The 15,000-nt window shown below is 42.5% G+C and overlaps 1 protein-coding gene across 16 annotated transcripts in view; it reads left to right on the forward strand.

The window, feature by feature from the left end:
• HIVEP2 (HIVEP zinc finger 2) overlaps nucleotides 1-15,000 on the forward strand; it is a 321,024-nt gene that overhangs the window by 305,669 nt on the left and 355 nt on the right. For 11 of the 16 annotated variants that reach the window (XM_085881709.1, XM_085881708.1, XM_085881713.1 and 8 more), the window contains 3 exons: nucleotides 2,696-2,797; nucleotides 11,080-11,915; nucleotides 13,327-15,000. The exon at nucleotides 13,327-15,000 is cut by the window's right edge and continues 355 nt beyond it. In XM_085881709.1, coding sequence (XP_085737835.1) covers nucleotides 2,696-2,797; nucleotides 11,080-11,915; nucleotides 13,327-13,827 — 1,439 coding nt within the window. In that variant the 3' untranslated portion in view covers nucleotides 13,828-15,000. Of the gene's footprint in view, nucleotides 1-2,267; nucleotides 2,416-2,695; nucleotides 2,798-11,079; nucleotides 11,916-13,326 lie in introns of those variants that run through there. The other 5 variants (XR_015058307.1, XM_085881720.1, XR_015058309.1 and 2 more) reach the window with 5 other exon arrangements.

Genomic DNA, 15,000 nt, shown 5'->3' on the forward strand with positions numbered 1-15,000 from the left:
TTAATGGAGCCTCACTTGGCCACCAATCTCACATGCTTCTTCATGATGACAGCAATTGTCGTCACATCGCTCATCTTTTAAAAAAAAAAATCTTTATTAGAGCACGTAACAAAACTAAAAGCAGGGTTAAGGAATTGGTTCACTTTGTCTGTCTGTCTGTCTACAAACATCAGTTTATTTTCGAGGAACAACTTAATTATTTTTTTTAATTGAATGCTATATTTTGAACACGAATCGGAAAACGAACCTGTAATTTAACATTCCTTTGGTTCTGAATTTGTCCCAATCGTGCACATACACAGAGAGTAGTGAATATATATATATATATATATATATATATATATATATATATATATATATATATATATATATATATATATATATATATATATATATTTTATGTGTTCCTATTTGGCAGTCAAACAAAATTGAAAATCATTCCAAACAGGAAACTTACTGTTTTTAAGGACATCATTAAGGACACAAACAACAGGCACGAATAATTAATCTCACCTGATAAATAAGGTGGTGTAAAAGATACTGCACCAGCAGTGGTTAACTTCTGAATTATTTTTTGGACAACCTTTAAAATGTTTGTTTTATTTCAATTGAATTATATACTTGAACACGAGAACACAAATCGTCTTCTTGGCACTTTCAAAACCTGCTCATTTAGCAGGACTTGGACAAAATGTTATGGCATTTAAAATCATCACAACCAATCATATTTGCTGCTTGTAGACCCTGCCCATGTCCTTGTTTCTCAAGACTGCGTGGGGTAAGGTGTTCTATGAACTCTCAAGTTTGTTTTTGCAATGAGCACAGTTTTTCATTCACAACGATATTGACTTAATTCTGATCCTGCAGTTGCACTGTTCTCGAATGAAGCCAAAAATGTAAAAATTGATGTTTATGATAACATTAATGGTGATTTATTTTATTTTTATCAGAACTCATTTTGTGGGGTACACCTGATCTGTAGAGATCTGGGTTTAATCCCTAGGAGACACCTCAATTACCCCCTTCACTCTCAATGATTCCATGTGAAGTAGTACCTAAATATTTCATTTTTGATTCATTGCTGTTTCAAAACCACAGAGTTGTAACAGGCTAGCTCAGAGGTAGTGCACTTACCTTTGAGCTGTCCAACCTGGGTTTGATTTGCAACCCAACTATAAACTCTCACCTTGGTGTTTCACACGTTGGGCATTGCATCTGTCAACGTTTATTGCTGGTAGACATTAAAGACCCCACCTTGTCTTTAACAAAGATTAGGCGAGTTATCGCTGGCACCCAAAACAAATTTGCATCTTCTTGCCCAAAACATCTTCAGTCGAAGGTCAGGCCAGGTCAGCTGGTTTGTAAAAGACTTGGGCCAATCTTACATGTTTTCCAAACCTCCTATACTACCCCATAATGTAAGATGAAAAAGAATAAAACCATTTCAAAAGTTGCATTTCATCTGTATCTTAATTTTTTTTTGTAATAAAGATTTATTTTGGTTATTTCTTTGCACCTGACATTTCAAGTCTTTCATAATGCATGGGTTGAGATGCGCTATTATTTTGAAGGGGCCGGATGTTAAGCCGGCAGTCCTGTCTAAATCAGGTGCACATAAAATCTCATGAAAACCTTTCACAGTGCCACATATGTAAATCCACACAAAGGTGGAGCCACATACTTGTGCAAATCTTGAGGATTTGGGGCTGTCTTCATTTAATTTATGGGAAACTAGCAGGGGTATACCTGGCATTGCCTAGGCTGTTGTAATCCTGTTGGCATTTTGAAAAAATCTAATTTTTATTTTTATTTTTTGTGGGGGCCAAAAACACTTCCCTACACCAACTAAGGAATGGGGTCAGAGATCATTTAATCGAGATAAAGACCAATTACTGTTCCGTAGTCCCAAGAAGGAAGCCAGACAAAACAATGCACACACAGTTACAGGTGATGAAATCTGCGATGCACTTTAATCGTGAAATTACAGTCTGATATTCCCCTCGTCCCCTGTATGATGGCTCTCTCAACCACCTCCCCACCCACCTTCCACTCCATCCATTTGTGATAGTATACACTATGTAAATGTTGGTAATAAACTAATTATTTAATGTGTAGAATTTAATTTGCTTAATTTGTTCTAAATGTGATACTGATCTTCTGCAGAACAGTATATTTGAAATACACATTTTATGTGATTGAGAACTTGCAACAGGTCAAAGTGAAAGACTTTTCATCTCTTTTGTTTTCTTATTCTTTCTCGTTATGAGGAAGCAGATGGATTAAATGATAGTGTGTTCTGCTGGGATTCTGATTCATCGAAGGGATGGAAGAAGGCCGCCATGGTTTGTGCAGTGCCAGTAGAGGATGCTGCGGTCGGTGTGAAGCAAGACGGCCCCATTCACGATCCTTATGGATGTAAAAGCTCCCGAGATGATTTGTATTATTTATTGAATAAATATTTGGGCTAGTACCATGGCCACATCAGTTTTTCAAATAGAAAAGAAAAGAGGATGTGGAAGGTTGTGTAAGAAAGTTCCATCTCGCTTTTTTTGCATATCCTCACAATGTGGTCACGGTATGTGTTTACACTGGACATGTAAAACAGAATAAGGAAACCAAGGAGTCTCGACACATCTTCTGTGCTATGTACTTGGCGTTGGAAGGCTTTTGTGAGTGTATCGTTTGTCTGTTCCAGGAAACCTAACGAAACATATGAAGTCCAAGGCACACAGCAAGAAGTGTCTGGAGATGGGTCTGATGCCAACGTCAGAAGAAGAGCAAGAAGGGGATGATGTTGGTGAGGAACTACTCCCTTAATAGTCCCCTCCTGGTTTCATCAGAGGGCACTATAGGTTTGCTCTGTGCCTGTCTGTCTGTGCGTCCCACCTGTAGTTTTTCAAACTTTTTCCCCCATACCCTTTAACATGTGAAACTGAAACTTGGTACATGGCTTTATTATGATAAGTTACAGAACCAGTTCGAGTTTCAGTGCGTTTCGTCAATTTTTTTTAAACAGAGTTAGCCCTTTTGAAACTTATCACATATTACACATTGGTCAGTGTTCAGCTGCCCTGACACCACCCCACTGGTTTACACCCATTGTCTGGGCAGCTGGCCTGACTCCACCCCAATAAAATAATGCACCGCTATTCCATGAAGCAGCACAGATTGGCAGGCCTAAGGCCTGAGGCCTGGATGCTAGTCCATGGCCCAGTGCAATTGAAATGATACCAGGTATATCACCGCAATGCATTATATATGCACATAGGCTGTACGCATGCTTTTGCTTCATGAATGTACATCGGGTTATTTTCAATATGAAATCGGCAAAGCCTCAAAACGACTGAAACACGGTGGGTTAGAGAAGTTCTTCTTCTTCATTTTGGTTTCACTATCTGCTCGAGCATGCATTAAAGCAAACACATTTTTAGCTCCCGAACATTCATCGGGACCGGGACAGGACATGTATGGCAAAGCAATTCTCGCTATTGCTTGAAATATCATGCACTTTGTGAAATTACCATCTGATGGCTATTTGGTGCTGGTGAAGCTCGCATGTGAAGTGATGGTTTTAACACGAGGGGACATCTCGGTGATGTATCCAAACGTTGTATTTTTACTCGTTTTTGAATCTGCACCACTCATTCTTACAACATTTTATTTTGTTTCTCAAATCTGTCACGGAGGAGATGCATCTCAAAAGGTTTGACCAGAATGTACAACACCAGTCGAGTGAGTTTATTAGTCCCATACTAGTTTTACCGGAGGGGACTATGGGTTTGCTCTCCATCCGTCCGTCTGTCCGTCCCACCTGTGGTTTTTTCATACTTTTTTTTTTCCAATACCCTTTAACATATTCAACTGAAACTTGGTGCATGGTTTTATTATGATAAGTTGCAGAAAAAGTTCAAGTTTCAGGGTGTTTTGTCAATTTTTCACAGAGTTATGTCCTTTTTGGACTGAGAAAATATCACAGTGGTAAGGGACATGTATTGCAAAGCAATTTTTGCTCTTGTTCAGTCTGCCCTGCTTTCTGTGGTTGTGTTGGTTTCTTTGGTTGGTATTGTGGTTAACGACTGGGTCTGTGCTGGAGTCAATTGGGAATATGTCTGCTCTTGAGGAGATTTTTTTATCGATAACGTCGAGGCTTTTGGGGGAGATAGAGCATAGAACGTATGAGGACGTAACATAACTAAATGAATAATATAAAGTGAAAGGGGGAAGGGGGACACAACATCCCGGATGAGGGACAAAATAGAGGGAGACTTGGATAAATAAGAAATGTGGGGACACACAGGGTAGGGGAAGAAATAGGGAGTAAACACGATAGATACAGAAGCAAACTCCTAGGAAGGAAAAACTGGAATTTTGAAGGAGGTGGGCTTAAGGAGGGAGTGGGGGGGATTAAAGCAGGTAGAAAATATCATGGTTGCGGATGGGGGTTGCGGATCATCACCGTCTGAGATGGTGGGGCACAGTTGTCTTGAAGCCCTGAAGGGAAGAATGAGATTGTAGAGACTGAGGAAGTTGATCACACAGGCAGGGAAAAAGAAGAATGAAGATTTTGGGAGTTTCACTCGAAGAAGGTTACTGGTAGAAAATGAGTATTACTTATGTGAAGCATCAAACTTAATCCTCATTTGTTTAATCTCACCATTTTTCAAATACTCCGAAACTCATTCCTATATCCATGTTGTTATTCACGACCTTTCCTTCACATTAATATTTCCTTCTACAATCTTATGTGGACACGATCTCACGGCAGTACTCACTATTATAGCAATTACATTACTTATACTATTTAAGTGATCTGCGTCTATCGATCTCTGATGGAAAGTAGTATTGAGGAGGTCAATCCAAGTGAGGCTTGAGTTTGAAAAGACCGCAAGCCAATTGCACAGGCAAGAAGAAAAGAAAAAAAAAAGTCAATTTCGTCAAGAAAAATGGCGTACGAATTGTATTGCAATCATCTTTGTGAGTGTGGTTCGTAACAAGACATCCAGGAGATCTTTCGCCACGAAGTTTGATAACTGCTTTATTTTACTTTCCTTGGCCATTACGGGCTGCTGGAAATGGCCTTGCACCATAATAGCCTTGCCGTCAATCGCTGCCCACTCACCCTCCCAGAAATACAAAACATGGTTATATGGATAGAAATCAGCTTGGGAGACGTCACTTCATTTGAAATCCAAGTATGAAAGGTCAACTTTATTATCTTCACAAGGTTCTCGCTGAGTTGGCAGTTGACGGCTATTGAAGGGAGCGATGCTGGAGGTTTGCGGGAGGGGGAGATATGGAAATAAGTTTATCTCATTATATTCTTAACTTTCTGAAAATGATCTTTTCACATGTACAAACAGTTTTACACAAAATTCTGTGCCTGCAGCTTTATTGATTAATTTTTAAACAAATTCACTTTTTCAAACGGGAAGACGATTGAGTAACGTTCGTTTTCCCACATCCATCGCTAATCAATCATGCTTAAAGCCTACGTGTTGTGTTTTTTTTTTTGGTAGAAACCTCCTCGTTTTTCATGGCAACCATGAGGTTAATGCAATTCTGGAAATTTTTAATTGGGTTGATGGTGGCCGAGTGCCGAGGATGCTGGACTCTCCTTCTCGAGGTTGTGGGTTCATTCAACGGTTCGACTTGAGCTGAAGTCAGCAGTGTTAAGAATTATGCAAACCGAGCTATTCTCAGGAGAATTTCCACATTATGATTATGTTATTGGTGAAAACCAAGCTGGCTCATTAATAACCTCAGAGAGTCTGCCATCCCTTCAACATATGATGTAAATCCAGACTTCCAGGTTGACTCTTAATTCCCTCTTGGGAAACTTGGGATGGCCACGAGAATTCTGCCTGAACAAGATAGTGTTTCGTGGTAATTCCCAAAAACTTCCTTCCCCCAAATCCCCTTTTTTTGCTGCCAAATGAAATGACATCAGTGCACAGTAAACAGTTCCAGATATCTGAATGATTAACTCTTTTTTTTTTTGCAGAGGGGATGTTAAAGTTGTAGCGCACTCGGCCTTCAAACCCACATAAAAGACTGCATTTTTCACAGGCATATGGCCGTAATTTTCTGACTTATTTAAACAAATACTTTTGTGATAACAATCGCGAATTGTGCTTTCTTCTTATGCATTAATTTGAAGAACTAGAAAACAGAAACATGCCGGTAAACAGGCTGTACATGTTTGCGATGTCACAGTTCAGATTTATCTCGGATAACCTTTTTGAACCCTGCTGGATTCCTTTCCAGTAGGAATATACAATGGCTTTGAAGAATTAGGTCACAGCACATCTTTAAGTTCAAGATATTCCATTGGTAGAGATTTGTGGACAACATTAAGTGCATTTAAAAACAATTGCACAACGTATGCTGCAGAAACATCCAGAACTTTCACCCGCTAATCTTATGAAATACCTGCTACTCTCCCATGTACCTATTTCCATAACTCAGACAAAGTTACCAGAACTTATTTTTACTTACTTATACAGCATCTGACTGCTGCTTGCATCATTTCTCGGAGCTGAACTATGATACCTATACAGTCCACCCCTAAGCCTGGTGTTGGCTTAGTGATTAGGGTGGTAGCTTGGGATCCTACGGTCCTGAGTTCAAGCACCGTTGGTCGCTGAATTAAAATACACCAGGAGGATGACTCAGCCTGTCATCCTTCTGAGGTCGGCAAAATGAGTACCAGTGTACTGGTAAGGGGGACACTGCATCAGCGGCATAGCCATGTCCCAACCAATGATGCAACCAGCAGCCACAGGCTGCACTCAATAGAGAGAGTCCACCCCTTCCCACCCTCACCCCTTTTGAATTTGGTCAGACCATCACACAATGGCATACGCTTATCGAAAGGTACCATTGACTCTTCTAACATCCGTAAAGTTATGCTCGCGGATAGGAACGCCAGCTTAACACCCTCTTCCAAAGGACGGAAGCGCTTAATCTGTGAATCAACAGAATGACAGTTAATAGTGGTGTCAGTGTCAAAAGTGATGACATATGATGGACATAATTTCATCAGCTGCACATAGCTGTTGATTGTATCATTGTCATGAGCATGGCTGTGCCACTGATGCAGTGCCCCTGTAGATTAAAGCAGCAATTTGAAATTTGTGCAGTGGTTCTGGTGATAACTCACCTACTCTTTCCGATGGACACCATGGGGAGATGGGACATTTGGCTCAATGTCCATCTGATGGACGGTGCACATTGATGCCTCACCCTGCCTGCGAAACACCAGGGTGACAGTTTATAGCTGGGCCTGGATTTGAACCCAGACCTGACAGCTCAGAAGCGAGTGTGCATACCTTCAGGTGATCCTGCCAACTATACACGATGGACGTCCTGCCTACACGTCTTGTTGCAAGTTCTCACGTCCCCTTGCAGGTCGGTCAGTTTGGAAAGAAAAAAATAATAATCAAACTCATTCAGCTGGTAGAGCCCAATATTGGTCAAACCTGTTGAGATGCATCTCAAGTGTGATAGTTTTGAGAAACAAAACGTTGTAAGAATGAGTGGTGCAGATTCAAAAACGAGTTCAAATACAATGTTGGGATACAGCACCGAAGTGTCCTCTCGAGGTGTCCTTTAGGTGTCCTCTCGTGTTAACCATCACTCCACATGTGAGCTTCACCAGGACCAAATGGCCAGCTGACGGTAATTTCATAAAGTGCATGATATTTCAAGCAATCTATATGAGATTTATGTACATTGAACAAAAGGTGGAAATGCTATTGTTTTGGTGTTTGATGCCATGAACAAGGAGAGACTTTTACCGCAGGTTGTGCAGAATATATGCGTTAAACACAAAGTGGCGAACATTTAGGATATTGTAATTACCTCCACTACCGAAGGTTGATGGAGGTTATGTTTTCACCCCTGTTTGTCCATCTGAGCACTGAGCAGGATATCTCAGAAAGTTGTCGATGGATTCGGACGAAACTTGGTGTACAGGTCGGGTGTGTGACAAGGACAAATTGATTTCCATTTTGGTGAAGATCCGGATCCAGATAAATTTGATAATTTTTTTAAGTGATTCTTCACCAGTGAGATATCGGGCTAAAAAAAAACATGATAGCATGATATCTCAAAAAGTTATGGACAGGTTTGGACAAAACTTTCTGAATGGGTTGGGTAGGTGTGAAGAATGAGAACAAAACCTCAATTGTTCAACCTGGCAGAGGTACGCGCTTTACCGAGTTGCTGACCGGGAACCTAGAGAAGTCTCAACAGGTTGTCGAGTCTATTATTGCCAAATATTTACACAACATATCAAGATTCTTAGTGAGCCAAGGATGGTGCCATTTATTGTGAGTCATTATAGAATTGAGTTTAATTGCAACACAAATTTTTTGTGGGGAGAAGTGGCATTAGAGGTAGTGAGGTGTCATCTGTATATGTCACTGTAGCTGTTGACCTTGAGGTTAGTCCAGGGTCTTTTATTGGCATTGGCTCTTCTCCCTTCAAAATTGAGTGTTACTAAAGTCCTCAGTCATATCACTACACATGTGTCTTTGCAATGTCGACATAACACTGATCTTGGTAGTAGTGCCTCCTTGTGAGTCCAGTAACCCTGACACTGACCCCTCTGTTTATGAAGGCAGGAATTCGAAATTTTGTCAGGGTGTGGCCGCACTGTGTCCTATTCTTGTGAAAGACCCCATGGATAATTATTTAACTTCCACGAGCAATACCAGCAGATGGAATGCCTGGGTGGCGGATTCATTGATACAGCACTCTCTCTGCAAAACACCAGTTTGTAGTTGGGATTCAAACCCAGATTACAGCTTCTTATTCTTCTTCTTAAGTTGGCTTTTTGGCCAAATTCTGATGACATTGATACTCAGCTTCCAGTCCTCTCAATCAAGCATTGCTGTGTGCAGTTCCTCTGTCTCCAGAACCATATCCTTCTTCAACATGTTGATGTAGTTGAGAGCTCGTCTGCCCCAAGCCTACATGCTTAGGAGTCCAGAGTACAAGATTGGAAGCAGGTTCGTGTTTGTGTCGCGGTAGCAGTGCCCAGCAATCCTGAGACCTCTTCTTATAATTTTAACTGACAGCCTTGGAAGATGATCATCGGGACTGGAGCTCTAATTGTCAAAATGTTCAGACCAACGGATATTGAAAGCTGAACGAAGAAGTCAAGTGTAGCATCCATTAAGTCCCTTGTCGTTGGTCGCAGCGAGGGTCCATGCTTCAGTACTTCTATCTTAAAGTGGTTGAGACTCAACTGTTACCATGAACGGTAGTCATTCCTTGATATGCCAAAAGAGTGCCAACTTCTATATTCTTGAAAATTTGTTGCAAGCTCTTCATGCGGCAGCTTTCCTTAATTTCTTTGATATATTGAGCAGTTGTGGTGACCCAGGAACCAAGATACTTGAAGTCATTGACTGTATCAAGTTTTATTCCATCGTTCGATATGATGGAGACCTCTCTCCTCACTGGTTGAATGCCATCACTATCTGATGCAGAGCCAGCAAAGGCCCCAGTGCAGGGTGTAAAATGTCATCCTTCATACAAGTTGTCAAACTCACTGTTCTTTCTGTAATTTTGACTTCCAATATCCCAAATGATCTTTTACACAAATGAGAGTAGTACTCTCATCAAACTAGACATGTAGGTTGGAATAACGACTTATAAGGATCCTTCTGTGCTATTAGCGCCGCATCAGTCACATAAAATATGACGAATGTTGAGCTTTCAAACGATCCTTTGGAATAAATGCAAAGCTCGTTTCAATACCTGATCCAATGCTTCAAGATCTGTGCAAAATTTCCTTGTACACCCTTTTGGACAATGTTGCTCTCCTGGCTCACAGAGGTGATGCTCATTGCTTCCCTCTCGACTCCAGAGGTATACACATTCAAGAATATTTTCTCACTTTTGAGTTAAACATTCCTCCAGGGGGCTCCAGCCACAGCCTCGTTTCATGCCACTGGCCCAGACAGGGTGACGTGGGGCGGCCGCCTCCTGTTGGTTGTTAACCATAATGAATCTGCTCCCTGGCACGTTTCATTCACTGCGGTAAATGGGAAGATCTCGTATGTATGTACAGTAACAGAACAATCAATCATACCGAGGCAATTAAAGATCGCAGTTTTGAGTGTGTGTGCAACTCAGTTGGTTCAGAATTTCACCTCCTTGACAGCTTTCATCTAATATTCACCACTTATTCCTCTCTTACTCCGCCAAAGGGATCACACCTAAAATGTCAGTTTCATTTTGCTTCCCACGGCGGTGAGCATACCTTTGTTAATGTTCGCTTGAAACTATCGCTTGAATTTTCTGCTGACACAGCCCGACATTGACTTTGAGAAAGTGTAGTATTTCTCCGCATATCTCTCTCGACACCGATTTCATCATCACCTGGTCATATTACACTCAAAAGTATTTCTCAATGCACACATGCATCGGTGTGGAATGTATGGGTGAGTATCCAAATTTGAAATTGCCTAATATCCTTCAAGAATTCTTCTTCAAAACAAACCAATATTTTGCACAAAGATTCTTATATTTTGTACAAAATAGTTTATCATTGTGTTAATGGAGAAACTAGCAGAGCAAAAACAAAATAGTTTATCATTGTGTTAATGGAGAAACTAGCATAACCCGCGCTCTGTGCGACATGTTGGGGTGGGTGTGTTTGAGAAAGGACCTGATGCAGAGTATCGGTAGTAATTTTACTTTAATGCAGTAAGTGGAATACGATTCCACTGTTTCAGAACCATTTTATTTACTCTTTTTTGTACCATGCACCTCATATGGTCTTTGAGATAATGTAAGCCGAATATCACGTTACTCGAGCGCAAAACAAAGTCGAAGGTAGCGCGACACGAAACCACAAACTCGGAAATCATATATATGATGATCAACTGCTTTTTCAGGCCTATTTTCAATTTGGTATTGGTGGGGGGGGGGGAGGGGTGTTTGTTTTTTCCGTGTATACATAACTTTTCAAAAATATTCTTAACTCTGAGCCCAACAGTCTTTGTTTGAATCCTACAAAAGTTTTTTTTTTACCATTTTGTTACTCTATCCCCAAATTCCCCACATCAGAAGGTGGCCATGTCAAAATCGAGGGGGAACACCAGTTTTCAGACGCTGATGATTCTGAGGGAGAACGTGATGATGACGAAGCTGACGATGATGACTACGATGATGAGGAGGATGCAGAGTCAGGGCAGGTTGTGCCTCGTCACTCCCCTGGTCCACAGCCGCTTCATCCCTCACACAGACCTGGTGGCAGCTTCGATGCCGAAGTTGAAAATCTTACGTCTCGCTTCCGGAATTTTCCATACACCACAAGTGGTAGTGCCACGGCAATGCGGCCCAGTGGGCCTGCTTCTCCTGCCTGTGCCCGTTCGCCCGCACCTGGTGCCCGTGCCGACCTTTGCACACCACCACGGCCCGCGAATGTGCACTGGGAAGCGTGGAGTCCTCCAGGCGGTCATACGGCACCGGCCTCTGCAAGGGTGCCAGATCAAACTGCAGCTGGATGCTGCTGCCTTGGGCCCGATGACAGGTGTACTGTGCCACCAGGTTCTTACGAAGACCTTACATCACCCAGTCGTCTTCGAGTTCCACGTGAGTCACAAGCATCACCGAGCCGCCACCATCACCACCGAGAAATAAGAGCTCACTCGTTATCTCCTTACCGGCGTGGTTGTGCATCGCGAGAGAGTTCACCCTCACCCAGCCGTGAGCAGCCACTCTTTCGTACCCACTCGCTCTCTCCGAGCAGATGGAGTACCATCCGCATGCTGTCCCCATCATCGGGAGGTCAGAGATTTGTCGAACCTGCCACTGCCCAACCTGCGGTTGCTTTTGGACCTTTGGTCATGCCACCTCGGCCTGAACTACAAGAGACCTGTCCAGGAATGGTGTGGTGTCCGGTAATTGTCTTTCACTTACTTTGTTCTGTAACACATTTAAAAAGTTACTGCTTCATCATTATTTTCCTATTGCACTACTTCTTCAAGGTGGTGACTATCAGCTTAATACTTGCATCTTGTCAGTTGCAATACTTTTACCCTCTATCAAATGACCCAGCATGTGCACGCACGCACGCACGCACGCACACACACTCGTTTTGTCATTTCATTTTCTGTATGCATGTTTATTGCAAGCTAAATTGATTTATTTGTCCTTTGTGTAATTTATAAGAGAGGTACAAGTTTTATCTGGACCTCTTATTACAACTCAGTAGCCTGGTGTTGGCTTAGTGGTTAGGGTGGTGGCTTGGGATCCTAGGGTCCTGAGTTCAAGCCCCATTGGGCTGCTGAATTAATACACCAGGAGGTTGACTCAGCCTGTCATCCTTCCGAGGTCGGCAAAACGAGTACCAGTGCAGTGGTAAGGGGGACACTGCATCAGCGGCATAGCCGCGTCCCACCCAATGAGGCAACCAGCAGCCACAGACTGCACTCGATAGAGAGAGATTACAACTCGGTTTATATAGAACCTTAATCGGCTTGTATAACCATCAGCACATTATTCAATCAATCATCTGTAAATTGAAACCGATTTATGTTTTTGTTAACCAACATTTTCAGAGCTATTCTCTTTTCTGGTGCTATCAGGATGGCCTAGAGTTATGCACACTCACCTCTAAGCCATCTAGCCTGGGTTTAAATCCCGACCCAGCTATAAACTGTCATCCCCGTGTTTCATAGGCAGGGCGATTAATAAATGTGTCACCGGCTGGTGTCCTCGACAGATAAATGTCCCTCGGATGGATGTTAAACTTGTGTCCCATCTGCCGACATCCGTTGATGGATGCTTAAGACACCATGGTCTCCTTCACGGAGAGTAGTTGAGCCATCGCCGGCACCATGGCCAAGTTCCAAATTCCTGCTCTAACTACTGCTGAGAGAGGGATGGCAACCCACCCAGCATGACCCTGGTCTATACACTGGTTTGGTAGAAGCATCTCTCTGCAACAGCGAGTATGTATGGTACATTGGATTATATCTCTTTTCCAACCTCTTTGTTATTGCACTCACTACCATCTTGATTTTCAACACCTGCATTACAGCAGGAAATATGGGATTATGGATATTGGTTACCAATGCCAGAAAGAAAAATTCTTCCAAAAAGTGCCGGTCAAATTGGAACGACCCCCCTATGTCTTTGGCTTATGGTTTACACCCACACTGTAGAAATATCTTTTAAGAGTTTTGAACAATTTGTAGGTCGCTTGGACACTACTCGGTTACTAACTGGAATTTTTTTTTGTCCTATTATGTATGTTTGGCTCTTAATACTTCTTTTTTGTATTTGTCTCTCCACATCCTGGTTTCCCAGGTAATGGTGGCTGATCATTCCAAAGGACCATGCAATGCGATGGGGACAAGGCTACCCCAAAGTACTCCAATGGACTTGAGAGGTGTCCAGTTTGTTCCGGAAGAAGCGGAACACAGGAACCTCAATCGACAGATATTTAGCCACCTGCCACTGCACTCGCAATGGCCCCTTGCCGTGTTGCCGTATGGCGGATCACATTTATCAGACTGTGATGGATCGCACATGAGGATTCTTGGAAAGACTAGTTCAGGTGGAGTGGCAACGCTTAAGAGTCAGGCCATCAGGGCCGCGACAGGTGTGATGAGGCATGCTCTGGATCAGTCGCCGCAGGTGACCGATGAAGACATGCGAACGGAAGATCAGGGTTCCCCAAATAAAGCCTTGAGCCTTGGTGCTAGTGAATGTCAAAGCCCTGATTTTGATTCAGGAAGGGGAGACCCTTGCGTCTCCTTGACGGTGCAAGCGAGCAAAATGTATACCTTACCAGTCGATACATCTTGATCCTCAAAATGCCAACCTGCCACTGTTCACGTCCTTGCCAATTTGGCTTTTATCCCTCGCTCATAGTGCAGCGATGGTGTTGTTTTTTTTCCCCCTCATCTCCAGAGAGGCATCACCGCGATGATGTCTCGGTGATGGTGAAAGAATGTGCAGTTGTGGATCGTGAAGGAAGAAGAGGATGAAACTGTTCCGTTAGTGCCGAAGAAGTAAGAAGATTGGGATATTATGGAGAATTTTGTAAACGAGAAAGCCGTTTATAGAGCCTTCGGCCTTTTGCAGGAACAATTACGAGATGAATGTCATAAAGGAAACACTTGCGAATGCGGCGTTTTGCGTGTTGGCCTGTTAAGCACTTGATGAAGCGGAGGATTGAGTGAGAGGTGTAGAAGATTCACGAGGGTGCAATAGGTTGTATGGAACCATTGGTACGTGTCGGTCGGCCGGCCGGAAATCGGAGGCCGTGATTTTGATGTTCCTGCCATCACGTGTCATCGGATAAATTGTACCAGCAGTTGCATACAATTTGCACCGTCTGTCCAAAGCATTTAGGAACAAGAAAGATTGTAATTTTGCAATGGATGTCAATGGATGATCAGATTTTAAAAAAACAAACAAAAAAAAACAGTGGAATGTGTTTACTGACGTGGTTTTTTTTTTTTTTTTTTAAGAGCACAAACCGACCAAATTCAAGAAAGTTGCTAACTAATTGACTGGAGCTTTATCTTGTTTGCTATCCCTGAAATGCACTTGATGTGATGAATTTTGAGCCGACATGTGAAGTGAAGAAACCTTTCCCCTCCTCCCCCCCTCCCACCTCCTCCTCCTCCCCCTCCCACCTCCTCCCCCCCCAACCTCCTCCTCCTCCTCCCACCCCTTCCCCTTATCAGAGTTCACCTGCTGTGAACATCGTTCGTTTGCAGTTCGTAATGGTGTATCTAGAGAATAAAGGTATGGATGCCATATTGTATTTTAAACTACAGCATTGTAGTCTGGGTAACAATCAGTTTGCTCCTATGCAAACTTATTTTTTCCTTCAGTACATTGTCATATGAATATGGTCAATATTTTCATCTATGCTATCTTGACAGTTTTGCTCTTGTGACCAAGAAACCAGTTGTGCAAAGTTGATGTATTTTATCTCCTCTTTGACATGTCCTAATAAATTCCAACTCC

The sequence above is a fragment of the Eptatretus burgeri genome, chromosome 5 (genome assembly GCF_056783735.1).
Source record: "Eptatretus burgeri isolate ZD-2024b chromosome 5, Ebu_testis_v1, whole genome shotgun sequence".
In the NCBI taxonomy this organism is placed as follows: Eukaryota; Metazoa; Chordata; class Myxini; order Myxiniformes; family Myxinidae; genus Eptatretus; species Eptatretus burgeri.